Below are 27,652 nucleotides of genomic sequence, written 5' to 3'. Positions count from 1 at the left end.
AAACATTTTTTTTTGTTTTCATCTTTTTCTTTTCAAGGTGACTCCAGTCATCATCAACCAGCAGAACGGCACTCCGCTCCAAACCCAAGCCATCGCATTGGACCTCAAGGCCAACGGCATGCCCACGCTGGTCACCGACAGCAACGGCAACCATTACCTGATCGCTCTGACCGGTCACGCCAGAGACAGGCAGAACGGCGTGTCCTCATTGGCCAAAATCAATGGACGCATCACCCTGCAGGTAAAGGGGCGCCACAGAGCGAGCTGCAGCATCTTCTTCATGAAACGACTAAGCTCTCATCTGTCTGTCACTTCACAGAGACTACAGTCCAGTCCAAGTAAACTCCCCAGCACCGACAGCCAATCAAAACAGCAGCCAGTAGCTGAGCCTGTGGGCCAACCGGACAAAAAGGTCAAATGAACACCTCTGTTTATAGGAGATATGATTTCTGTTGTTTTAGTATCCGACAAGAGATGTAAAAAATAAAACAAGGGACCATCTGCTAGTTATGCAGTGCTATAATCTATCCACTAGGTGTCAGTGCTGGTGCAGTTAAAATTCAGTTGTGCTGCAAAAATTTAAATGTCAAAAGTTTTCGTTACTAATTGTAACAATTGAAACTGATAAATGATACAGATTAAATCCACACAAACTGTATGTTTGCACTCTGTATGATTGGAGTTTTATTTTTTATATATTCATATATATTAGGGCTGAACTGATGATTGAAACAACCCTCAACTAATTTAGTTAATTGATTAATCGTTAACTACAGCATACAGACTATTTAAAAAGTCCAGTTGCTGATAGAACATCATACCCTTTACAAAAAAAAGTATATATTTTGGATCCAAGATGGAAAAAAAAAATTACTTATGTTTTTCCCAAAACTCCTGAAGTGGCATAGTTTTAATTATGCATGGTACAAATTCTGTAAAAAAAAAAAAAAAAAAACCTATTAAGCGCCTATTGCTATCTATTTAATTCTAAAATACTATTAAAATAGTCAGATAAACATCACATTGAAAAACATGTCAAACATGTTTTTCATATGTTGATGATAGCTTCCTTTGCTACAAATAATCAATCGTTCACTAAAGGAATGCTATACTACAGCAAATTTGGGCAGTAAAATGTTTATTTTCTTACCTAAAAAATTTATTTGTATTTTTAATGTATTTCTAATATGGGATAAAATTATCTTAAGTGATTAGATGAAAAAGAATCTGCAGAATTTGCCTTTTTTTTTTTTTATCTGACTAATCAGTTAATTGCGCAGCCATGGAAATGATGCACTTCTCCTCAGTGTTATGCTAACTCTCTGCTGCGCCCCCTCAGGGACAGAAGGCAGCCTTGCACTTAGACACCAATGGGTCGCCCCAGCCGAGCCTGTCCCACACGGCCCCGCCCAGCCTGCAGCCGTTCTTCGACGACATGCCCGACACCGAAAGCCAAAGTAACCTGATGTCCTCCCTGAAGGTAACGCTCCCCCGCCTCGGCCCCCCGCCCTCCCTTTGCAGCAGAGACCCCGTCAGCATGCAGGCTCTGTCTCTTGGTGGCTCTCTTCTCTCTGTGTAAAGTTTTTTTTCCCCTTGTTTCCTCTCGTCTCTTCATCGCTCTGCTCCCAGCGGAAAGAGGAGGTGTGTCTGCCTTACGACCGGCACACACTGTTCACCCCTCCCTCCCCCAAACAAAACGCCTCCCTCCCTCCTCAGCGCTCTAAAGTATGTCCCTCAGCATGTCTTTTCTTTCCATCCGTTTTGCACTTATCAATGTTTTTTCATCTCCATCTGCATTTTGGTGTTGTGTGAGTTGACATCCGCCTCTGGATGCACAAATAATACCAACCTACAGCTCATCTGTTGCTTGTTTTCACTTTTTCCTCTTTGTTTGACAGATTTACTTCTGCTTTCTTTGTCTTGTTCCCTCAGTTGCTCTGGTTGTTTTAAATATTAAATATCTGCAGGAAGAAAAAAAAAAAGTCTATCACTGGACAAGTGTTAGCGGTCATGAGAAAAGCAGAACTGTGTTTATTGTTGAATTTTATTCTTCTCAGTTTGCATGAAGCTTTTAGCAACTCGGGACCAAGGAAGCAGAATAAAAACACGTATTTTCCCTTTTGAAACGTTTAAAGATTCTGCAAAATGATACAGAATAACAAAACTTAAAAATCGTGTTACTCTGTTTTAATATGTTTGATAGAAATATGAGTTTTTCATTCTTATTTTTAGGTGACATCCATTGCACTGAAGGCTGGAAGTGATCAGTTATGTCATGCAAATACTCTCAAAGCTGTTTTTATGTATTTATTAATATTTGTCCATTGCTGATGAACTGGTGTCAGATGGGCGAGCTCTTCAGCTAAAACTCTTAATCTGGTTCCTACGACCATGTGTGCACCAGCGGAGTCATGCAGCATGCATGTGGTGTTTCAATTAACAATTGGGTTTAAAAAAAATAGTTTCAGTCTGGCTAGCCTTCTAACTGCAACCCTTACAGTTGCAGCGCCTTGCAAACATATTCATACTCCTTAAGCATTTTCATATTCTCTGGTTTTATGCGAGATTTCATAGCAAATAGCTAAAAACTTTTCAAAATAAAAATCTGATAAGTGTGGTGTGTATTTGTATTTAACACCATAGAGTAAATACCTTGCAGGAGGGCTGCATGAGTGTTTCACATTGAAATAATAAGATCTATGTATTATGCTTTACATAAAACTCCAAGGCTCATATAAGGCGAATTGTATTACTATTTTAGGAGTTTTACGAATATGAACAGTATTGAAGTATTTGCTAAGGGGGCTGAATACAATGTGTGCCACATCTTTCACATTCATATTGGTAAAGAGGTTTGAAAACCATTTTGTTTCCTTTGTGTTTTTCTTTCACACAGAATCTCAGAAAGATACAGTCAAATTTGTGGCTTAATGTGACAAAAGATTAAGACTTTCAAAGAATATGAACACTTTTGCAAGGCACTGTTATTGTTTAACTAATTCCAAACTCCACTTCCCATGAAGGTCCAAACCTTTAGCTGCGGTATTTTGTTTTTCTGTAGCTGTTTAACGGCTTTACGTTTGTTTGCAGGAGAACGGTGTGAACAGCCAGCAGATGGACGATCTGTTCGACATCCTGCTCAAGAGTGGAGGTAACTGTCTGGGTCTTTTGTTGTTTTTGTTCTTTTACATGTCCCGTCCGGCAGTGTGGCACTCAGAATTATTGTCCAAGTGTCAAGGTGTTAATGACTTCTATAATACCTTAATAATGTCAATTGATTAAAATAGGATGTAACATGTAGAACATTTTATTTGTTCATAGTAGTTACTGTTGCTTCAGTCATGAATAGCTACATGTAAAATGATGCTTTGCTACATTGTTTTGTCTACAACAGTAAAATAATTTTGGGGTACTTCTTGTCCTCTGAGCGCCACATAGAAAAGTCGAGAGTGCATCTGTTTTAAGAAAAAAAACTGTTTTAAGAAATGGGAAATTAGCCCCATAGAGAAACAGCTGAAGCAGAGAAGAAAATACTGTTCAAACATCAGACGACGTCGTGAAAGTACAGAAGAAACCTGTGCATTAAGAAATTGAACGGGGTCAAAAGAATGTGAATTAAAGCAGGACTAACGCAATAATTTTGAAAGCCCCTAGTTTATTTCAAATTCAATGAACTTGGAGGCTGAGAAAAGGAGAAAGCTGGGGAAAAGGTAGGAAATGGAAAGAAAGAGATGAGAGTAGGGAAGCGGAAGAAGCATACAGAGAATACAACCCCACCCTAGAAGTCTGCTTCTACACCTGCAGAAAGAGGGAAAACTCTCTGCTGAACCTGAGAGGACACTCATGGTGATTATCTTTCTCTCTGTCTTCCTTCAGAAATCCCAGGCTTCAAGGCCAACCCGGACCCTTCCCTCGCACCCCTCCACTCCGACCCGCCGTCCCCCTCTGTCCCCGCATCCCCCCTCCACCTGTCCCCACCCACCCCCACAGACACCCTCTCCTCTCAGCTGCGTGCAGGAGAGCCCGGCAGCGGCGGCGGGCGCCTGGAGGACTTCCTGGAGAGCACCACTGGGGCACCGCTGCTGGGCATGGAGCCCGACGGTGGTGGGCTGACGCTGATCGACGACCTGCACAGCCAGATGCTGAGCACGCCCAGCATCCTGGACCACCCCCCGTCCCCCATGGACACGTCCGACTTGAGCTTCTCCCACCACTCTGCGGGGCTTGACTTTGGCGACCCCACCCTCGATAGCATGGACTGGCTGGACATCTCCATGGGCAACGGGGGTGGTGGTGGTGCAGAGAACGGGGGTTCTAGGGGGGGCGGGGCGGCGTGCGACAGAGACGGGGGAACGAGTCTGACGCCGCTGGCGCCGCACACGCCACCCAGCGTCTTCTCGGCCGACTTCCTGGACAGCACGGACCTGCAGCTGCACTGGGAGTCGTGTCTGTAGCCGCCCGTCCAGGCGGGGGCGCCACGCCGCCGCCGCCCACACTGTGTACAGGCTCCGTCTTTATGTCACGCACACATCTCTATACGCGGTCTCCGCCACTGGCACATGCAAAAGCACGCACACACAAACACACACAAACGCATACGGTTTGTTGCTGGCTGTTACTGAATGTGAGCTGAGATGAAATATGCAACTAACATAGAAGTTGAATTCATAGAAAGGAAGCGAGGGGGAGTGAACTTTTTCTGAATTTAAATTCTGTGGGAATTTTGAGCAGCTGACTGGTTAGAGCCAGGCTTAAAAAAACAAAACAAAAAAAGACTTCCTGTGTCTGGACCTTGATTGTAACCCGGTTCAAATGAACCCATCGGAAGCAGGACAGATCAGGATCGAAGATGAGGAACGTTTACCGCGCCTCTTAAGGCGGCAGAGTGTGTCAGTGCCTCCTTAAACTTTGCACTTATGCTGAATCTGATTGGTTTAACGGGATGGACAGATCAGCGGCCAGTCCAGTGTGTTTCTGATCAGCTGGTAGGACTTAAAGCAAAAGGCAGCTGTGGCTGGCCTCGTCTCCCCAACATGGCAACTTGATCCCCCCCCCACACTAGTCAAAGAAACAATCATCACTGGTTGTCGGTTGCTGTTGAATTGAACCATATCAGTGGCAACCATTTGAACTGAAGCCTCAGTGGAGGCTGTGTATTTTTGGTAACATTATGGTAGACCACTATGTATTGCTGTATATGGGGTGTATATTATATCAATTGTTCATAAGACTATTTTTCTTTGGTGGTTGCTTTAGAGCCGAGTGAGCCGGCTTTGAGGGAACATAGTGAGGGGGGCTTCTAAAACACTCGGTCCTTGTCATTTTATAAAGAAAAAAACTTTTGGAAAAAAAATAAACATAAAATAAAAACACAAATATGTTTGCTTGAGTTCTTTTCCATGACATAATTATTTAGTAAATTGTCTGTATAAGGGTTTCTGAAAACCCCCCCAAAAAACTAAACTTTATTTAACTTCAGCCACAAGAGGGCGCCAAAACTAAGAACTTACTGAATACAACTACCTGAAATTGGATATTTTTTTCCAAACTAAAGGAAGGAAAATGTATTTTAAGCTAGTAATAATAATCTACGGTATCTTGAATCCAAACACTGTCTGTGAGACTAAGAAGCTTTAATTAAATACTGACAAAGCTTCTCAGCATTTCTCTATAAATATTAAGTTCATTTGAGAAAGTCACCCAACCGTTTTTATTATTTTTTTTTTAAGTAATTTAAAATCTTATTTGGTGCTAATTTACTTGGCTGTTTTGTAAACTTTCTTGTGTGATACTAAGAGATATTAAACCAGCCTGACAGAAACCATCATTGAGAAAAGTCCTGTTGCCTTTAAAGACGTTTACCTTCAAAAACTACTCACACAGAATTGCGTGTTAATTGGAATTTTATGATAGACTAATTGTGAATTAAAATGAAAATGATCCAAAGTTTTCTAAATTTATTTGAAAATCTAAATCTGAAAAGTGTGGGATGCATCTCTTTATAGTCCCCCAGAGTGGACTAGAAACATATGTGTGCTTTTGCTGCACTTAGACTGAAATGTTTGCTAATTCCTTTTTGTAAAATACTTTGTGCTCGGTTAAGACAAAAAAAGGAGACAAATAATTGAGTTAAATTAGTTCTGGACTTTGACTAGACCACCTTATTGCATCAATATATTTTCATCATTTTTTAAAAGGAGTTTTTGCTCTATATTTAGTGTTTATTTTATTTTTGCTGCACCATTTTCAACATTAACAAGCCTCTTTGTTCCTGCAGGAAGAAAAACATTCCCACAGCATGATTCTGCCACCTGTGTGTTTCATCATAGAAATTTAATTTTTATAAGCATGTTTATTTTTACTTATTTATTTGACCACATTCAGTTTGCATGTTGGTTCAGTTTCATTCTGATCTGACCAGAAGGTCTTTTGATTTTTTTTTTGTGTCCCCCACATGGCTTATGGCAAACTGAGAACTGAACTTTTTTTTTTAACCTCCCTCTTCCATAAAGGCCAGATTTAAAGTGTGTCCGGTTGTAAGTTGCAATGTCAACAGATTCTCCCTTCCTTTCACACTCCACTTTGAGACACATAAGTATTCGTCTGGCTTTTTGGTAAACCTGGGATACAAACTTGGAGGGGGAAAAAATGGGAATCTCCAAAATAAAAAACTCTTTTTATGAAGAAACATTAAGAGACCTCTTCATCATCCCCTCCTCTTCCTTCTCTTTCTAATAGTCTTAATTGAGCTCTACTACCAAGTCCTCCTCTGCCCTCCTAATTTCCTCCACCATCCCTCCAAGCTTCCCCGACGAGGTCCCAGCCTATCTGACACCCAGATTGCAACATGTGCAACCAACTCACACACAGAGGTCGCAGCAGCTCCCTGATGCAGCGCCGGTGATGTCTCTCTCATTCACAGAGCAGATAAAAGTCCGGAGGCCATGCCACTAATTAACTGCAGTGAGCTCCGAAAGGCTGCAGCGCCAACAGGGCTAAAGATCCTCTCTGCTCCACAACCTACTGACAGGATCCCGTCACATGCTCGATGAAAGCTTTTAATAAGGCAAATGGGGGAACAATAAAAGGTAAATTCATGTAGCTAAAATTAAGACTAAAAAAAAGAATGAAGATTGTCTTTAATATGTTAATCACAGGTCTTAAATTTGACAGTACTAAAAGCTTGTCTATTGGGTTTTTTTCTCACGGGACTTTTCTGTCAGGCAAATGTTCGAGTCGTACTTAGTGAGTAGAGGCCATTGCTAGCTGGCTAGCGTTTTGTGACTAGCATGGGTAAGTGCAAATTTATTATCAATTGGCTTGACTACGTTCATACATTTGTGTGGAAATGTATATAGGACGTAAATTTTGGGTTTTAAATTTCATTCATAATTGTCTTAAAAAGGTATTTAACCCTTTACTCTGTGCTTGGTCCGACGACGTCGCACTGACTGACCCCGCGAGAGCTTTGAAAGTTTTTATTTTATTTTATTAATGTGATTTCGGAAACTAATGGTGTGACAGCATAACCCAACTTGAACACCGCTCCTCCTGAGAGTGAAACCTTCAAATATCCTGACTGAAAAAAAAGAAAAGAAATTAAGTTATATATAAGGTGTGTGTGTGTGTGTGTGTGTATGTGTGTGTGTGTATATATATATATATATATATATATAGTTTTCTTTAGCTTGATAGATTTAACTAGCGCTGACTTTTCCACCCTCTGGGCTGCTTTCCTCATTTAAAAAAACAGATCAACAATTTGATAAATACATTAAAAATGTCATCTTGCCAGGAGCCAGAGATGAAGCCAGGGGCCAACTGCTGGGATTTGAAGTGAACACTGGAACGGTAAGAGAAACTGTGCTCTCTGAAAGGACAAAAAAGTCTAAACACATCAGCGTCACTGAACTGTAATAAATAGCTTTACAAATCTGTCCACAGTGTTTTCAAAATGAAAAAAGTCAATGAGAACCAACGAAAATGGCCAAGACAAGTTTAAAAGGTTACAAAGAGTTCAATAAATTTTCAGGTTTTTTAAGCATCTTTTCTTTTTGTGGTTGTGAGTGTTTTTGTTTGATACTTTTGGCCTGTTTTTGGCTGCACTTTCATTGAAATGTGAGCAGAGACAGTTTGTCAAGTGGGCCTCTTGGTAAAACTAGGCCTGCATCTTTGAACACAGATTCTTATGACTTTTCTAAGTACATCTTATAGTTGTTCAAAGAATAGAAAAGATTCTCACAGCATTTTGAAGGTTAAACAACAAGGACTCTTTTTCTGTTTGTTCCCTATAGGAACCAATCAGATCTTGAGCTGCAGCTAGAACCAAACCTTTCTGCTTGTCATGCTAGCTTTGTCTCCTTTCTCGTGTTTGTTAGGCTTTATGGTGTGAAAGGAGCAGTCAGGTTTGGGTGGATCGTGCTGTTACTGCGACGACTTTGATGGAGGACGAGGTGATTGTTGACATTTGCCCAGGCAAGTCGTGTCAGGCAGGGAGAGGAAGACAGCACTGTCATACCCAAAAGATTTTAATGTGCATCATAGTACATCCAGAAAGTATTCATGCAGCACTTTGTTTTTTGACATCTGTATTCCAACCAGTATTAAATTAATATATTTCCTCAAGATTCTACACACAAATATCACTAGGACAATGTGGGGAAAGATTTTTTGAGTCTTTAGAAACCCTTGAAATTATATTTATGTAAGTATTCACAACCTTTGCTTAACACTTTGATATCAATTACAGCCTCAGGTCTTTTTAAATATGATGTCATCAGCTTAGCTTTTCAACTTGACATTTGCGAATAAGCCAACAAAATATGGGAAGATATTAACAGGGAAAGTTGTTTGAAAAAAAATCCTTTCAACTCTTGTCAGTAGAGGAACTTTTACCAGCTTAATTAACTAATTAGAGGAACACAGATCATTCAAAATATTTTCAAGTTTTGATTCATTTTTCAAATTAATTTTAACTATAAAAATGTGGACTAGTTTAAGGGAGCAGACTGGTTGTGTGCTCATTGGCCTATCATAATGTAATGTGGGACTTTGTGTGTAACTTTACCTCACGACAGCCAAACTGCATCCTCACAGAAATGTGAGCAATATGTAAAGAATTTGGTTTCATTAGTTTTAAAATATGAATTGGGATGTAATAGTGTAGGGGATCCAGACTGGAGACTGATTACAAAAAGGAATGTTTCATGTGAACATGGAAGAATGAATATCTTATGAGGCATAACCCACTGCAGGAATCCCACTCTGCATCAATGATTGTGTCAGGCAGACATAAAACGGAAACAGAAAACCATACATTTTCAATCATCTGTTTTTTGAGGGTTTTTTTTTTTTCTCATTTCATTGGCTTTGATATTTTAACGCTGTGTGTGTGTGAGCGATCTGATATGGGATCAGTGCACGATGGAGAATGGATATGATGGGCGAACAAAGTTGGAGAGGGTTCATCACGATGGCAGCATCAATAATCGACCGGTTGAGCCTGAGCGGACACAACCTCGGCGTTTTAATTGGAAGGGAGCATCGGTCCAGACGCTCGGTAAGAGCAGAGTACAGAGAGGTAATCAAACCAATTGTTCTGTAAGTCAGTCATGAATTATTACAGTGCTAACATTCAGTTATTAGGAGCAGTAGAAAATGTCCTCACATGGAAGTCTTTCTCTGATTTGTTACTGAAAAATGTTGAGGGTAGAGTTACTGAAAGTCAGTCATTTAAGTATTAAATCCCTGCTATCTGAGCTTACCATGACTTTAAAATGGTTAATGTCAACTTTGCAGATGGAAAAAGAAAATTAAAGAGATGGCACTTTTGATAAACTTGGGTTATTATTAAAACTGCAAAATTAGTTGGCAGCCCTGGTAAAGATCTATTAAAAATACATAAACCTTCCAAATTACAAAAAAAAAAAAAAAAACTTCCAAAATACATAAAAAATTGAGAGCTTCTCATTAATAACCCATGGCTTCATGTCTTCCTGGGGTACAAATATGACTTGACACAGAGGTGCACCCTTTTCACCTACTGACCAATTGGTTGGACAATGACCCAAATTTACTGTATGATGCTACCACCATGAGGGGATGGTGGTAACCAATTGCAGCAAGATGACTTCATAACAACCAGGAGATGCTTTCTACATCCCAACTGGGTGGTCTGGTTGGATTAATTTGTGGAAAAGCACCTCATACTCTCTTAATATAGTGGAAGATCTATGATGCTCTGGGCCTCTTTCTCTTAGAAAGACTATAGAAGCCTTGTTAAGGGCGTGACATTGCTCACTCTCCATTCATATCCTGTGGAACTTGTGTGGACCTGATTTCCTTAAGTTTTGGTGACCGGTGATACTTCCATGTGAAGTTGATCTTATTTGTCTAAAAATCATCCATTGTCCCCTTTTGCTCAGCCGTCAGAGAGGCTTGACTTAGAGAACCACCCGCCATGTCACTTCTGCCTGAGTTATCATAGGTCACTCGGAGCAGCCATCTCGTCGGTTTGAAAGTGTAATACAATTTTGAAGAAAAAAAAAGCGCAAAATATCACAATTTGCAATTCATGTAAGGGCGAAGTAAGTCGTGGTGAAGCCACAACCAAAACCTTCAATCCTACATCATTTAAGAAACCACCATGCTGCATGCACCATTTGAGCAAAGCAATCAAGCTAAGGCTAAAGCTAAAGCTAGCAGAAGCAAAGAACTAGTTGGTGACCCGGTGTTGGCTCTTATGAGAAGTGAAAAGAACATAGCTACTACGAAGAAAGTTCTGGAATTCATGGCATTAAACGAGCAGCCATTTTCAGTCGTTGAGGATGGGGGTTTCAGAAACTTGATGAATCACTTGAGCCCACAATATAATGTGCTGAGTCTGAGATACTTTTCAGACGTTGCGTTACCGGAGTTCTTCAGCCAAGTTATCCAGACACATCTGCAGTCTGCTAAAAGCCGATGCAAAGACACTCTGCTTTACGACACACAACTGGATTTCTGATGTAAGCTTAATGTGCATGTTGTGGGCAATGGATTGGAACGTCATCAAGTACTTCTACAGTGTAAGGAATTGTTGGGGTCTCACACTGCTGCTAATCTATCAGCAGAGTTTAAGGCAATGTTGGATCTTTGGGAAATCTGTCATGCAAGAGTTCATGTTGTTTTGCAGGACAATGATCGTAATACGGCCAAAACATTGGATGATGCTAACTTTACAAGTTTACCCTGCCTGGCACACACACTGCAATCCGTAGGAAACGAGGGAGATTTACTGCAGAATCGCAGACATTGTTGCAACAGGAAGGAGAATTGTTGGATATTTTAAGCATTCGTTTCCCTATTCCCAACTCTACATCATACAAACACAGTTAGGTCAGCAGAAGAAAAGAATGCCACAAGACGCTTCAACTAGGTGGAACAGCACGGTCTACATGCTGCTGTCGCTGCTGGACCAGAGACGTCCTATTGGCACCTTTGCTGCCGAGCACAAGCTACCAGCTATACTCAGTGCACACCAGTGGGAGCCAATGGACAATGTGCTGACCATCCTCGCACCTTTTGACCAACTCATAAAGGAGATCAGCTCTTCAACAGCTACAACAGCAGATGTCATCCCAGCCGTCACTGCACTCAAGTGGCTTTTGGAGAGGCAAGCAAGCACGGACCATGGTGTTTGTACAGCCAAAGTCACTCTGTTGGAGGCTAGTGTGAGAAGATTAAGCAACATTGAGCATGAGCCCTTGCAGCTTGGGCACTATTCTTGATCCAAGGGAAATAACTATGAATATTCTATTTTCTAGCCATGATTACTTTTAGCCTGCTGCTATATTTGAACAAACATTTCAATTAAATTAAAAATGAAAATAGTTTGATTGAAATGCATTTCTTTATTTACATGTAAATGATAAAAAAAATTGATAGTGTATACAAAGCACAATGATTGACCCATCTTTTTTTTTGTTAATGCAAAACAAGGTACAAGAATCACTTCTTCTGAGCAGAGGTGAAAGATGAAGTGAAACCGTTTCTTTCACCCAAAGAAGGGAGACCAGATACAAACCTGAGAAACCTGTTGCAGGAACATCTTCTGAAGTGGAGCCTCCTGACATAGATGCACCTGCAGCCAAAAGGTGCAGTCGACTGTTTACAGTATGTGATTAAATCTAGAAGGAGAACATTGATGAGGAGCAACAGCTAGCCAGCCCTTCAGTGAGAACTACAAGGTAAGATGAAGGGAAAGATATATATATATTTATATAAATAAATAAAAAAAACGGGGAGTAAGAACTAAACCTCAGTGAGAAAGAAAAATGGGGGGAGAAATTGAGAAGGCATTGTGGAAACCCAAGAGAAAAAAGAGGATATGTTTGTGATTAACTGAAGAGGAAAAAGCTGGTGGAGAACTTACAAAAATAGCTGCTTCCTATTAAAATCAGTTTCTGTCAGTGGTACTCATCTGCCTGCTGCTTAGCATGGCAAAGTTGCACGATAATACAACACATCAAAGCAGATATTGGAGGGCAGGTTCAGGTTGCGGGTTATTGTGTATCTTTGGAAATGTCCCAATTTATGTTCTGAATTAGAATTTTTATCTAAGACGTATCTTTCAACAAAATCTCATCAATTTCAGGTAGTTAATTGATTGAAACTCTGAGAGTGAATGTATTTTTTCAGCAGGCAGAGAAAAACCTTACCATGAGTATTTAAAGATTGAAAAAGTGCTCATATTTTTATTCCTCATTGCAGTAGAGTGATTCACAGATGTCAAACCTTCACTTTCACCTGCAAGATAGTTTTGTTTGGAATGAGTTTTATGGCAGACTAGTCGGTTGTCTGTGGAGTGGCAGATTGGGGTGTTGGTCCCATTAAAAAGAAATGGCACCAGAGAGTGTGTTCCAACCTTTAAAGGGTCACATTTCTTCTCTGAGAAAGTTCACCCTAAAGTATTGAAGACAACAATTACCAGTGAACCTCTTTAGGGGCAGTGTGGTTTTCTGTCCTGGCTGTCTAACAGTGAGCCTGATCTTTACCCTCATGGTTTGTCATATGGAGTGTCAGGAGAGATTGGCTGTCTGGTCTGTATGCATCTTACGGATCTGGAGAAGACTTAGAAGAGCATACACTGGTACTATTCACAGCCAAATGTGGTCAAGTCCGTTCTTCAGACATGGGGTGAGGAGATCTGGAGTAGAGCTGCAGCTTCTCCCTGTCAAACCAGAAGAAAACTACGTTTCTTTCTGGGTTTGGGAAACCTTGAGATCTCCCAGCATCTGTCGGAGCGTCCCTGAGGAGAATGCTATCTCAATTTCGATTCTGGACCCGTAACCAAATCTCAGAAAAGTGTATGACAATTGATCTACATATTGTTGGACTTCCTCTTGAATGCATGTGGAACATTTCTATTTTAAAAAGCACCACAATCCATGAGATGGAAAACTGACTGCTAATGGATTATAATGTCCAACCTCATCTGTACTTTGAGAACAAAAAGAACAAAAAGCAGTTCTGTGATTGGCTCTTTTGACAGGAAGCGTTGACATCTTGACCTTTTCAAGCTGCAGGTCAGAAAAGTCTCTGGCTGAATAGAAATCGATGACTAGACTTTATCAATTGATTTTATGTCTGTCTGTTTAAACTCATCCTGATCAGTGTAAATATCATCAGAAGTACAACACCCTTTTCTTATAATTTGATGTCTTTGGCTACAGGAAGTAGGTTTCCTTCTCATGCCTGGTGAGCATGAAAGGTCACAACGAGAAGCAGATTTGGATGCAGTAAGTGTGTTTGTGTAAGTTTTATATATATATATATATATATATATATATATATATGTGTGTGAAAGGAGAGAGCAGAAGGGCAGGGAGACAAAGACGGCGGGGAAATGAGATTCATCACAAATCTCTCCAGAAATGATGGCGGTAATGGACGCAGCAGCGTCAGGGCTGATTTGTATCTGTTGAGTGGAGTCAGGGGCCCAGGCCCTTCAAATTGCTAATCAAAGCTGGCCGTGAAGACTGACAGTTATTCTCACTGGGTCCCTGTGTGCAGCTCATTCACTTCTATAAGATGCCGTGTGCAGCTGTAATAGACCCAAATGAAGCTGGATATTTGCATCTTCTTTGATTTGGTAAAGGTCACAGCTGACAGGACAGTCTGGTGGGAATGGAGACACACACACACACACACATATATTTCCACTGTGTGCACTGTCCTTGTCTCTAAATAACCCAACCTCAGACAACCTGCCTTTTTTGTGCTTTTTAATTTTAAAATATCATATTGCTTTTTTTATCCTGACATAAATATCAATTTCTTACTTAATCTTTGTTCACCTGAGGAGAACAAAGACAAAATTTAGTGAATTTGCACAGCCACAACAATGTCTGGCTCTAAACTCTTCCAGTCTTGTAGTATTTATAATACCATATTTCTAAAACAAAATACATCTTCATAAATCACAGAATTCATGCTGGTCTGGCTCCAACCTACAGCCATTTGTTTTCTTTTGACTGGGTTCTTGCTTTCCCTTAACAGAAACAACGGCAGTGTTGGTCCATAACCCCTGACTGAAACCAATGACTTTGGCTTGTGTGTGTTTGTCGGGGTGTGTGGCGATGGGGAGCCCTGTGGGCTCTGCTGACCTCTTTGTCTTTGTGCTTCTAATCAGTTGACTAAGTGTAGGCACACAGTCAGAGGACCAGCACTGATCAGTCACCTTACAGCCTCTAATGACTGAACTGCAAATAGTCAATGATGTCTGCTCAACATATTGCACTAACTTGTATCTGAACAGTAGGTCAGGACTATACCTTTCTAGTTTATTTGTATTTGTTGAATATAGTGGCGGCGCACTTGAGCTAGCTTGCTAATGCTAATAGCGGAGCTAATTTTTCATTTAATTGCACATTTGCTAACTTTGAAATATTTAGTGCACCTAGCTTCCCTTAAGTTAAAATTTTCTGAATAAATTCCAAAGCCCTAATTTACTTGCCTGTTTTGTAAACTTTTAGTTGAATAAAGTTCGGCGTTGGAAGTTTTATCAAAATTCTCCAAATAGTTAGAGGTTTGTATTCATGCTCTTATTTTGATGTGGGTGAAGATTAATTATGGCGCAGTTCTGCTTCCTCCCTTCACATTTGCTTTTCTTAAGAAACTTTTGTGTGCAAGTGGCAGGTACACAACAAACGAATGAGGTATGCAAAAAAAATACAACACTTTAGCCCCGTGCCACACCTTTTGTTTTGTCCTACTGTTATTTAAAGTTACATATTATTTCTGCACTAAATCATTTTCCACAATTTAATATGTTGCAACAAAATGTGTAGTTTCCTTGCTTTGTTTTGATTGTACTTTTTGTACGTATTGACAAAATTTGTGTAGGTAAATCATGTTAGCCTTGTTTAGGAAGATAAATCACTCATTGTCCAGGGACAACAGATGGAAAAATAACCCTTTGGCTAATCCTAGCACATTTACAAAGGTGTTATTGTGCATTTTCTCTGCCAAATAAACTATTTTAAATCTGATTGAATTAATCTTTTTCCTCAAAATTCTACACAAATCACATTTACAAAAGTCTTCATAGCCTTTGCTGTTAAGTAAAAAATTTACATGTTTCCACTAATTTGGAAAGACACAAACCTGACTACATAAGGTCAAACAGTTGACACGTCATCTTGGAGTGCGATTAAAATAAAACGGCTTCAAATTTAAAAATTATTCAAAGAGCTAAATACTAATTCTTAAGAAGAATTTGTAACGGCACTTAAAAGTTGATGTTGTCAGACATTCTGTAAAAGCTGGAGTGCCATTGTTATGTGGCACAGAGCACACTGTGCCAGTGCACAGTCGCCCTGTGGGGGCACGGTGTTAAATATTGTGGCTGACTAGTGCAGACAGCAGAGTGGAAAATGAAAATGTTTTGGTGCGTAGAAAACAAAGCACACATTAATGTGTCACCACAAGTTCTCCTATTAAAGCTGGAGATGATATGTGACGTTGGATGCTCATTGCTGCTTAACAGCATGACAGCACAAACGACAGCAGTGGAAGATATTCAAATTCTTCTGCAGGCAAAGTTTAAAAAAAAAAAAGTTAGTGTTTCTTCCTTTTATTGCTCAAATCTACAAACCAAACCCTGCCATGCCAAGGTGAATGGTAAATTTACAAGTGCTTAATCTGGTCAGACATCTTTAAAACAAATCTCTGTGTCCCGTCAGGTGCCGAGCCACAGTGTGTGGATCTAACTCCAAACGGTTTCAGCTCAGAAACATCAGAACGGCTCTGTGTCTTTGTTCTCTGATCTCACACTGTGCGCCAGCAGGGCCAACAGGCAGTTAGTCTCATTTACACACACGCTCACATTCGATTGAACAAGCAGATAAGACGGAGTAATAGGATGGAATTTATGGCTGACATGTTAAAGCGGCAAGAAAACTGGAAAGCTCCTCAAAACGGTGTAGAGGTGACAAGGAACTCCATGCCAGCAGGTCACTTTTATTAGGCCAGTCTAGTTTCTATTAGCATGTTTGCAGATGAAAACATTTTCCCGTTCAAAGCAAACCTTGTCCTCCACAAAGTTAATTACTAGCTTTGCTGGGTAAAAATTTCTGTTGTTGCTTTATTGTAATGTTTTGAAACCTTTAGCATGCAGACGGTTTTCCACGGCATATAAAGCACTGCCTGAAATAACGCACTTAATTGATATTCATTAAAACCTCTTTGCATGAGCGAACACCTTGTGATATCTGACTTCATTAAACAGAACAGAATGTTTTAGGTTTGATCCTTCCTGTTTTTAAAATTCTCTTATTCTTAATAACAGAAGAAATTAGTTTAGCTCCATGTAGGCTATTTTTAGTTCTCTTGAGTTTTTTTAAATTGCTGACAGTCTTTCTTCCTTTGGTAAAAAGATGTCAGAATATCATAAGCTTGAGAAGTGAATGACTTCTAAGAGTGGTGGAACATACCAACCTAGTCAGGCGTATGTTGCATCAATGCACAATTTGTTAGTTTGGCAGATTAGCAAATCGTGAGTCTGTTTGGATAACTTTCAAACAACCTTGAGACGTGGAAGACATTGAACCATTTTTGATGCTGATTCAACAGTGACAAATATTTATTCAATATATGTAGATGATTGGTTTTACCCGTTTTAAAGTGCTAAAATCTGATAAAACAGATGGTGTCCATGTAACTAGGTTGTTGGCTTCCAAACTGTATTCATTTATTCTAACACACTATTTGTAATGAACTAGATTGTATAAATTTGCCCAGCACTTGGTCACTTTTGCAAATTACACATTGTCCTGTTTACTGTTTAACTCCCTTACGAATTATTTTAGCTATATATTTTGTTGTTTCATGCTGCTTTCTTGCTGCTGTAAGTTTGCATTTGAATCTTACTTTAGCTAGCTTGACTTTATTCTGAGCTTTAGCCTTAGTTTAGGTTTAGTTCTTCGTTTATGTTTAGGTTTAAGAAGTCTGTGCCTTGCCTTTTGCACCATGGTCTTGAAGACTGTCATTCATTTCACTGGAGGCTATGTGTATTATTGAAATGACAATAAAAACCTGGCATGATTTTGCTAATGCACATTAGCTTGAGAACACAGAAACACACATATGTGTCTAATACAGAAACAATGGGATGTAAAAATAACTTACAAGTTTATGTAGTTAGTAAAGAGGAATGCTTATTCTCATGTGGACTCAGCTCCAAATATCTGTTAGCTTTGATTTCCTATCACACTAATTTTCTCCTTTTTTTTAAATCTAGATCACTTTAACTGCTTTCTACTACAGAAAAGACACTGACTACTTGTCACTAGTGAAGTCTCTATTCAAGTTCCACATTACCCCACTTGTAGGGGGAAAAATCCATTTCACAAACTCATTAAATTCATAATGCAGCATTTAAGCAAAACTGCATTGTTTTGCATAACACAAAGCATGTGCTCCTGTGTGTAAAGAGGGGGGACTTTAATAAAAACCGTGCCCATAACACATTAAACAGAGCCTGCAGTAATGGCTCAAGCAGGTCAATACTGCTGCATGCTGGGAACTAATTCTCAAAACACCTTTGATCTTTCTGTTTCGTTGTTGTCCTATCAGCTCAATCAAGACTAAAACATGGCTTTGTGTGAAATAAAAAGATTGAATGCATGTTGATTCATTACAGGGAGAACATGTATAGCTACTACTTGAACTGATCTGTGGCAAAAATGAAATTTATTTTGGAGACCAGATACTCTGTTTTGCACATTGTAAATTGTTCAAAAGAAAAAATTAATTTCAATAAAGTAGTTATCACCAATGTTTTCCAGAGCGGTAGGGTTCTGGATTTACACTTGCATGTCATACATTTGAATGGGTTGAATGTGAAAATAATGGTCGCTTTACTCTGGCCCAGTTCAGAGTGTAGCCTGCCTCTCACTCGATACCAGCTGGGTGAGGTTCCAGGTCTGCTCTGTGATCCTCATGAGAATAAATCAATAGAGATAATGGATGGATGGATTTGTTCCCCTGCTGACAGTGAGCTGGTATCTGTGACCCACTAACGTTAAAGTGTTTTTTCTTTCCCCAAAACATTTATCGATGAACTAAGCAGAAAGACAGCTGGGCCTTTTCATGGTTGTTTGGTCAAACTGTCCTCAACATCTGTGTTTGCTGTTCCTGATTCTTGTTTGGATACATCTGAGGCTTTATGTACTGTACATGTATTCATGTATGCATACAGTATGGATTAATTCAGTCAATACGCTGCAGAAACAGCTATTCACTGCAGTACTGCTGTTAGCCTTTTGGTGGATCTCTACACCATATTTGCACGTCTGGAGTCTAAAATTTTGGCTTCTTTGTAGAATTGCTCCAGGTGAGTCAGATAAGATGGAGATTCTCTGAGGAAATCCAGGTCTGAACTTTGAGTAGGCCAGTCTAACGCATGAGTTTAACCTAAGTCCTTGTGCTGTAGCTCTTGCTGTATGTTCAAGGTTTTCATGTCCATGTTCCATATAGATCAGACCTTTGAAATGCAGGACATATAGTAACCGTTTGACTGATTTTCCGATCTGAGTTGTGGATCTCTACAGCTTCTCCAGAGTTACCATGATCCATTTGAGTACTTCTCTGATTAATACTCTCCTTGTCTTGCCTTGTCAGTTTGAATGGGCATGCATTTCTTGGTTGGTTTGCAGCTGTGTTGTACTCTTTGTTTTTACAGAGTTCTGAAACAGGAGATGTTCTTTTATAATCTAACTCTGATTTAAACTTAGGACTTAGCAGCATGATGAAGACAGCATTATAACCTGTTTTCCTACTCCTGCCTACAGGGAGAGATCATCTACCCGTTGTCAAAGTTAAAGGGTCACTTCCCATCACACCTCCTGTCTTCTATTTCACCTGATTTCCTGGGCTGAGCAGCATCAAAGCATCTCCTGGATCAACTCAATAAAGGAGTTCCCTCTGATCGTGGCACTTCTGCTTCGGAGAACTCTGGAAGCTCTTTCATGTCTTCACGACAGACAGCAGCTTCAGCAGAATGAAGGCTTAAAGATATATTTCAAATGAAAAAATGCACAGCTGAGTTTATATCTGATGGCAGTTGCAAAAGCTTCAAGCAGCCATAAACTGGTTTTTGACACGCTGTGCTCTCACGTTGAGATAAACTGTCGGTAGTGAAGTTTCGACTCAAGGTGAGAATACTACATGGTTGCTACTGATCATTTAGTGGTTTAATGAAATGGGTTAGGGTTTAGTTGCTCTTAGTCAGAATCCTAACCCTTCTCCTGAAGTTCATTTACATTGTAAGAACCTAGCAGGGGCAGCTTAGCCTTCTGGATAATGAGAATATGCAAACTCCTGAAATGCCCTCCAACCTCTGATTCTTCAGAGAGGTGAAGCTGTCAAGGTTAACTGGAAAGAGACTGACTTTGCCTGAAACTAAGACTGTACACATCAGGTACGCTGATGTGTTCATGATTGATGCTAAAGATTCATGTTTACACTGTTGTGGTCAAGGAAAAGCTGAGTCAAGCTCTGAACCTAACTTTCCACTTATGTCCTAACCCTCACATATGGTCAAGAGATATGGGTCATAGACAAAGGAACACAGATCCACCACAAGTAATTTAAAGAGCTTGTGTCATATAGCGTAGCTGGGTGAGGAAGTATACTTTGAACCTTCAGGGTGAGTTTGGAGTAACACAACTGAGAATATTTGGGCATTGGAATGGGATGATTCCTGGGTGGTGTCCTCTGGATGTGTTATAGACATACTGCACCTTGTGCAGACCCTGGATCAGACTAGGAGCTCACTGGAGGGGCTATGCATCCCTTTGTGGTTTGGTTTGGTTTGGTTTGGTTTGGTTTGATTTGGTTTGTAGTTTCCATTTTGCGGCCGACCTACCTCTACCTACTTCCACTTATCTACCTCTACCTACCTATTTCTGCCTACCTCCATGTCTACTCTAATGGCCTAATAAATCCCTCTTTTCACACCATCCTACTTCTCTGGTTATAAAGTGTTTTTTAATCTCTCTCTTCTTCCTCCCGCTGCAAATTCAGTTTTCTCTCCTTTTTCTCAAAGTTGCCCTTTCCTCCTCTTTGGTCTTCTGCCAAGCCTTTCCCCACTCGCCATTCTTGCAACTTTCTACCATCCTCCTCATCTCTCTCTATCCTTTCCTTCTTTTTTCGACTGTCGGCCTCCTCCCTGCTGCCCCACATAAACCTCTATTCTTTTTTTCCCCTCCTATTACACACTGTTATTGCTCTCTCTGGGTCCAGCATCCAGAATACAACACAGAGAAAACTGGAATAAGAGTCAAGTTTGCTCCTTCGGCACACGAACTGGAGCATTTTGGGAGAGATTAGTGGAAGGCAAAACAAAAACGCCTCTTGTCAATCTGACTTATAATTCCATTAAAAACTGCACAAGTGGTGGTTTACTTTGAGAAAATAAGCCTCAATAATTGCCCTCAGCAGTGGCATTTATGGCTGTGCGTGTATGCAGTGCAGAAACATAAAAGCAATAGTTTAATTACAACACACATTGTTTTCACATGTGTGCTTATTTTTTTCGTAATGAATGTGTCGAGCTGCAGGTGTTTGTGTGTTCCTTCAGCGCTGGCTGCCAGTCTCTGCTCCTGGTTTTTGGCACCTGCTGCGCAAGTTTTGATTTAGACAAAAGACCACGGAAAGCTGGAGCTGGACCCTGCTGACTCCTGAATCTTTTTGACAAAAAAAAAAAGATGCTTATGGAGTACACACACACATTTATATATACAGGCAACAATGAGGCTGGAAGAAGTCACACTGCTGCAAGAGATGAGAAATTTGATGGGGAAATAGGAGAGTGTGTGAGCGATTATGGAAGTGATTCGTACATGATGAGCAGGAGTGACTGCAGCAGATGTTGACTGTCCTCTGAGCCATGCAGATGCAGAAATGTCTCAAGCACACACACACACACACACGCATACATTATGTCTTTATCTTGACAAGGACTTTGCATTGACTTTCATTCATTCTTCATTTATTTCTATAGCCTAATCCTGACCTTCACCCTAAACATTACCTTAGGTAAACATTACTTCTACATTCCTAACCTTAACCTAAACCCAATTCACACCTTTGTCTTAAACCTGTCCTCTAAGTCCCCACAATGTAGTATGTGTTGAGAAAATGGTCCTTACAATGTAACAACTACAAGCCTACACACACACACTCATAAAATTGTGCAAACTTTGCTTCATTGAGGATGGCCAAAGCATGACCATGACCTTAAAGCATCTCTTCACCTTTGCTTTTGGGTCCAGTGGATTGTGAGATATTCTTCAAACTCATTTTAATTGAAAAATAGAAACTGTGAATTGAATTAGACGGAACACCGGACCGTCAACATAAATGTTATTTTTATCTTCAGGTTTTTATGGGGAGGCCAGAAATATAAAATCAATAGTCCAGTGGAGCTAAAACTACTGGACTGTACCTTCCTGTAGAACACAACAGTGTTGGGTTATAAAACCTGACCGCATATATCTCTAGCTACCCAATTATGCAATTTAGCGGTCTGTGTAGCATCAAGGTAGACAACCATGCTTCCCTTTGCTCGCAGAGGAGTTTTCCTTTTTTTGCAAGAGCTGACTCAGCATCCATCCCTTGTAACACTGGACGTTGTTTTCCTGGCCATTATACGTTGGAAACTCTTGATGTTTATTTATTCAATCAATCAATCAATCAATCAATCAATAAAACATTTGACTCTTGTAGTCCAAAAACCCTGTCCAAATCTAGCCAGAACAAATACTTTGAGGACAATAACAATGTTTCCAACACATTTAGATACCTAAGAGATTTTCTTTGTATCCATACCCTGACTTATACTTGTCAAAAACATTTTCTTTGATTTGCTTGGAGTGTTCTTTAGTCTTCATGCTGTAATGGTAGTCAAGAATACTGATGAACCACTGAGTGGACCTTTCAGATACAGATGTCTTCATGCTTCACACTTGAGAGACACTCACTGCACTAAACTCACCTCTTACCGAAGTAAGTCAGTTCCTTTAAAAAGGATAAAAATGTATTCAATTTTATGTCAAATATTTTTGCTTAATTGTCATTATCTTGTAGAAATCAGTTTTTACTTTGACATTAAAGGCACCTGGAAGGTCGCGCCACAGCTTCTCTGTCACATTGAAGTCCACTTGAATCTTCTTCTAGAAAAGAGAATTCATGATTCTGTCGATTATGGCTGAAGTAGAAAATCCGCCCGGGACCCCCACAGATCCACTAGCACCTCTGAGCGTTGATTTGTTGTTCTGATTCTGCTGCCAGATTGAACAGCAGCTATGTTCAACATTCACACTTTGAGGAAATAATTGGCTATGAAGTCAGGAAAAGACAGGCTAGGTATTTTTTTATTATTACAAAATGTATAATGCTGGTATTTTGGTGAATGTCGTGTCCAAAAAATAAGTCCTTTTTCAGGATAAAAAAACAAACAAGATAGAAACAAATTCAAGAGTACTGACTAATTACTCTCTTTCAGAGGACATCTTAGTTTTTCCCCCTCCATTTTTTTTTCTTTTTTCTTCCTTCCTCCCTCCTTCCAGGCTTTTTTCCTGTGGGTATGATGGGAGATGCAGCTGGATATTACGCCCCCCTCCACGCTCACATTCAGATACAGAAACACGCTCTTCCTCTCCTCTCTCCCTCTCTCTCTCTCTCTCTTTTTCTCTCTTTCTCTCCCCCCTTCATGTCTATCTAACTCTGCGGAGAGGTAAACAGAAGGGGAGATCTCATTTAGTTCCTGAACTGTTGCAGCGCTCCGTGCTGCTGCTCACTCTCTCTTGAATCTTGGTCATTCAGAGGCACCAAAGAGACAAAAAAAAAAATCTTGGACTGGACTCGCAACTCGGAAGCATTTACAGAAGGAGAGAAGGCAAAAATTAAAAAGAGCGACAGGGATCAGAGGAGTGCAACGTTTTGCACACAATGAGCGTCCAGCTGCCGTGGGGAAAACATGAGCAACTGCAGGAATATGAGGAGTAATACTGCTGAGTGAACTTTGTGGATATCACTGAATTCATTCCCTTAAACTTTGGGAGGGAGTTGACTATAAAGACAGGAAAGGTAAGAAAAGATTCATTGTTTGTTTCACTGCTGCTCATTGAAAAAAATAAAAACAAAATTGTCACTTTATAAAGATAAAAAAATTGGTTACATTGCTTTCCTGGATCTGATGACTTTCTTTTTTTTCTTAGTAATATAAAAGCGGAATGGTTTTCTTGAATCAGCACTTGGTTTAAAACGTTCTCTGCCCTCAATGTTTCACCGATTCCTTGAACATGATGCAAATATTTTTGTTTTAAAGTTAGTTTTAGAACAATTTTTTTGCTGCAAAATCACATCATCCAACAAAAAATTAGTTTCTTTTCATTTTGTGGTGTTCTGTCCTGGCGTCTTAAATGATGGGTCTGGTTGCCTTACAGTGTCAGACTCAACTTTGCACCAGAAAAGGGTTACAAAGCTGACTTTATTGAATTAACAGCAGGACTAACTGTGACTGGGCAGGTTACCAACATTTCTAATGCAGATGCAAATTATCTTATGCTATAATCTAGTGCAGCGCATAAAATGGTGACAGGCAGTGGTACCGGGTAGGGGTGCCCCAACACAACTTTTTCACTTCCGATACTAAACTGAAATTCCAACATTGAGTACTGGACAATACCGATATTGACCCGATACGATATCAGCACAAATCATACGTACTTTTGTTACTTATTTGTAGTGTGGAATGTTAGAAAAGGCTGGATCAAGGGATGTTACTCAGAGTAATAGTAAACAACTAACATGTTTATTATTAACCAATTGGTCTGATGCAGGATAGAAACGCTGGGCCAGACTAAATGCTGGACCGGAATGCTTGTTTTTTGGTTGATATTGAACCAATTTCTGATTTCAATATCAGATCGAGACAGTCCTACTAGGGGTCAGCAACATTATGCCCAATTTTTTTTCAGCTTTGTCTTGTTTGTTATGAAACACAAAAAAATTTGTTTTGACATTTTGTGCATCAGTGCATCTAAATGCAGCTTTCCTGTGTGTGACCTTTGTTTTGTCCCAACTCTGTGTTTAAAATGTCACCCTCCTGTTGCCTGAAGGTGGGACTCTGGAGACAGGAACTCTCTGAGAAGCATGGCGGCCACCAGCCCTTCCTCCTGCCACCCTTTTCTCTTCTTCTTCATTTCCTTCCTTGTCAGCCGGCCAGTACTCACCCAGGACACTTCCTTCTCCACGGCGACAGTAACCGAGGGGGACCCTGCTTTGACCCCTACTAAGCTGTCTAACCAGACAGCGCCTAGCTTTGAGGATGTAACCCAGAGCACTCCTCCAGAGACGGGGCTCTCCACCCCCACCAGCGGTGGGGACGCAGACGATGAAGATGTCCCGCCGGTTGGAGGGACCCGTTGCCAGGGTTACTATGACGTAATGGGCCAGTGGGACCCACCATTTAACTGCAATGCTGGGGTCTTCCTGTACTGCTGTGGCACCTGCTTTTACCGTTTCTGCTGCCAGTTCCGTCAGCAGAGGCTGGACCAGACCATCTGCTCCAACTACGACACGCCCATCTGGGCCAACACCGGGAAGCCTGTGGCCACCATCACTGAAGGCCAGGGGGATTCAGACCGCGACCGGACGCACCTCATCGTCTACATCATTTGTGGCGTTGTCGCCGTCATGGTGTTGGTGGGCATCTTCACCAAACTGGCTCTGGAGAAGACCCGAGGAGGAAGTGGAGGAGGGGCAGGGATACCTCAGACTGACCTCAACTCCAGGTGAGGAAATGTGTTGGAAAACGTCCTGTTTACTGTATGTACAGTTCTGTTCAGAAGGTTACATGGACTCGTTTTAAGGGTGTATGTCACAAATATTTTAGGCATCCTTCTTTGCTTAAGATGGAATGACAGTACAACATACAATACCAAGAGCTGGAGGCACAGGTTTCAAGTTCTCTAACTCTAACCTCCAACTGGGTCAAACTTATAAATACAAACTCAAACATAAGTTTATTTATCTACATAATAGTTTCTGAAATGTCCCTTAGCATGGTGTGTCTTGATGTAGACTTTTTAGAACTATCAACACCTTCTTGGCAGAGAACTGGTAAAGTTCATTAGCTTCATGGGATTCCTGCCAAATCCCTGGCTTTTAAGCGTAGTTTGCACATTTTCTTGGGATTGAAGTCAGGGGATTATGGGAATCCATCGAGCAACCTTTCCAAAAGCATTTTTGTGGCAGTAGATCATTGCCTTGTTGGAATACCCAAAGGTGTGCAAGTTGACTTCAGCTGTCACCCTGTTGGAGAACAGGTTTATCAAAGGGTTTGGCTGGTTTGACACAGAGCAGCGTGAAAATGAACCATGACGTCTGAAAATGGAACGAATGTGGCAACTTTGGTCCCCAAACGAATCAAGTCTAACAGACTATCAGGTGTAAAAACACCCTATGCTATCTTGCCCAGTTGTGGAAATATCTTGTTGCTATGGTTACACGTATCCAAAACTAGAAAAGTAAGAGCAAGAAATCCTTCCAGCATCCAAAACCAGAGGATCATGGAACGCCTCAACCAAAAAAAAGGAGCAAAAGTCTACAAAAAGAATAAATCAGAATTAATGTAACAGAAGCTGCTCCAACACAAACAATGTAAATCCAGAAGACTCTGTGTTTATGTGTGTTTGCCCTGGAGGTGTAACCACAATGTGAGTGAAAATGAATATTGATCATGAAACATGGAAATGCAGTGGAAAAGTTCTGTTAGAGGAAAGATAGATTTTCATTAGAGTTGGTAATGGCACTCATTGGTCATAAGCTGCCATCTTTAGATGAATGTGTACTTATTACTCTGGATTCCTTTTTTTTCCTTTATGAGGCAGTAATGAGATGTCTGCACATAAAAGGAACAAGATTTCTTTTTACCGTGGCTTAAACTCTTTGCTTTTGCTCATTTTGTCTGTTTCTAATTGTGTCATTTTTCTCTCTTTTATGTTATCGTGCTTCAGTTTTTGTTTTTTTTGTTTTGTTTCTTAGATACGTTTTTGTGCCACTCTCCCTCTCTTCGATAATTTTTCTCCCTGGAAAACATATCAAGTGTTGTAAATGAACACTTGAAAGAGAAATCGACATATACACGTGCCAGCATGCGTAGCCACATGTAAACACGCCCCACCCCCACAGCTGGGTTAAATATCTGCTCCAGAGTTCAGCCTGCTTGCCTCAGGTAATCGTTACAGCAAACAGCGTGCAGCGCAGGCTAACATCTCCAGACCTCCATCCCAAACCATAAGACCGTCCTCAGTGGCCCTGCCTTATTTTCTCCTGATCTCCTGCACATCTCTCCCCGCCTCCTTGTTTTTATCCCATCACATGCCATTTTCTTTGTCCTAATCTTTAATGTATTTACCATAAGTCTTCCAACATCCATATTTATTAACACCCCTTGGTAAGGATGTGTAAAAAGCCTTCAAATACATTTTCATTTCACATAAGGCAACATAAGCGCTGTATGTCTATTTCCAGTAGACGTTTTTAAGCACTTGAAACCTGAACTTTGGTCAAATGAAACATAGGTTGAGCTTACAGGTTGGACTGGTGTACAAAAAAAAAAGATTTAGCATGGAAAAGCTCATCATCCCCACTGCTAATTATGGTGGTGGATCTGTGCTGCTGTGGAAATGCTGTTAGAAACTAGACTGGAATATGATCTTGCCATATTGTGTCCAGTCTGTGTTAATATCCTCTACCACCACAAATCATGATGAAAGGAGACAGTACAACAGCGAGGAAAACAAGAACAGTTCCACTCATTTACTTTTACAAATGAACTCTAAATTAAAGGTTGGAAAAAATCAGTGTTTGATTATGCAACTACAATAAAAGATAAAGTTCTTGTAAAGTTTTTTACAAGTCCTTAAATTGACTTTATTCCCTCATCAAAAACATACCTGGAGTGTTGCCTTAATTCTTTCACGCATGTTTGATAAACCCTTTAATCTCCATGGCAACCATTCAGCTGTGCAAAACACCTGGGTTGACCTAGCTCCACATACAAGGACAAAGGTCCTTCTCTGAGCTGCAGTTTCCAAGTTTC

At 40.4% G+C, this 27,652-nt stretch overlaps 2 protein-coding genes and 1 long non-coding RNA gene across 8 annotated transcripts in view; all 3 read left to right on the top strand.

Moving 5' to 3' along the window:
* Positions 1-5,342, top strand: part of mrtfab (myocardin related transcription factor Ab) — a 51,736-nt gene extending 46,394 nt beyond the window's left edge. For 3 of the 4 annotated variants that reach the window (XM_016675442.1, XM_016675455.1, XM_016675446.1), the window contains 6 exons: positions 38-241; positions 320-412; positions 1,340-1,480; positions 1,630-1,725; positions 3,091-3,151; positions 3,877-5,342. In XM_016675442.1, coding sequence (XP_016530928.1) covers positions 38-241; positions 320-412; positions 1,340-1,480; positions 1,630-1,725; positions 3,091-3,151; positions 3,877-4,454 — 1,173 coding nt within the window. In that variant the 3' untranslated portion in view covers positions 4,455-5,342. The remainder of the gene's footprint in view (positions 1-37; positions 242-319; positions 413-1,339; positions 1,481-1,629; positions 1,726-3,090; positions 3,152-3,876) is intronic. The other variant, XM_007559990.2, reaches the window with a different exon arrangement.
* Positions 5,343-6,193: 851 nt separating this feature from the next.
* Positions 6,194-22,415, top strand: LOC103143417 (uncharacterized). Of its 2 annotated transcripts, none has more exons than XR_001663097.1 (3): positions 6,194-7,088; positions 7,796-7,851; positions 19,332-22,415. It is a non-coding gene; the product is annotated as an uncharacterized LOC103143417 (long non-coding RNA). The 2 variants fall into 2 exon arrangements; XR_476788.2 differs by lacking the exon at positions 19,332-22,415 and adding an exon at positions 8,379-9,921.
* A 528-nt stretch (positions 22,416-22,943) lies between these two features.
* shisa8b (shisa family member 8b) overlaps positions 22,944-27,652 on the top strand; it is a 28,561-nt gene continuing 23,852 nt past the window's right edge. Inside the window, exons 1-2 of one of the 2 annotated variants that reach the window (XM_016675413.1) lie at positions 22,944-23,631; positions 24,666-25,340. In XM_016675413.1, the coding sequence (XP_016530899.1) occupies positions 24,700-25,340 (641 nt within the window). In that variant the 5' untranslated portion in view covers positions 22,944-23,631; positions 24,666-24,699. The remainder of the gene's footprint in view (positions 23,632-24,665; positions 25,341-27,652) is intronic. The other variant, XM_016675405.1, reaches the window with a different exon arrangement.

This window comes from Poecilia formosa, unplaced genomic scaffold (assembly GCF_000485575.1).
Source record: "Poecilia formosa unplaced genomic scaffold, Poecilia_formosa-5.1.2 Scaffold4, whole genome shotgun sequence".
NCBI classification, from domain to species: domain Eukaryota; kingdom Metazoa; phylum Chordata; class Actinopteri; order Cyprinodontiformes; family Poeciliidae; genus Poecilia; species Poecilia formosa.
This window is presented reverse-complemented; position numbering and strand designations above follow the sequence as displayed.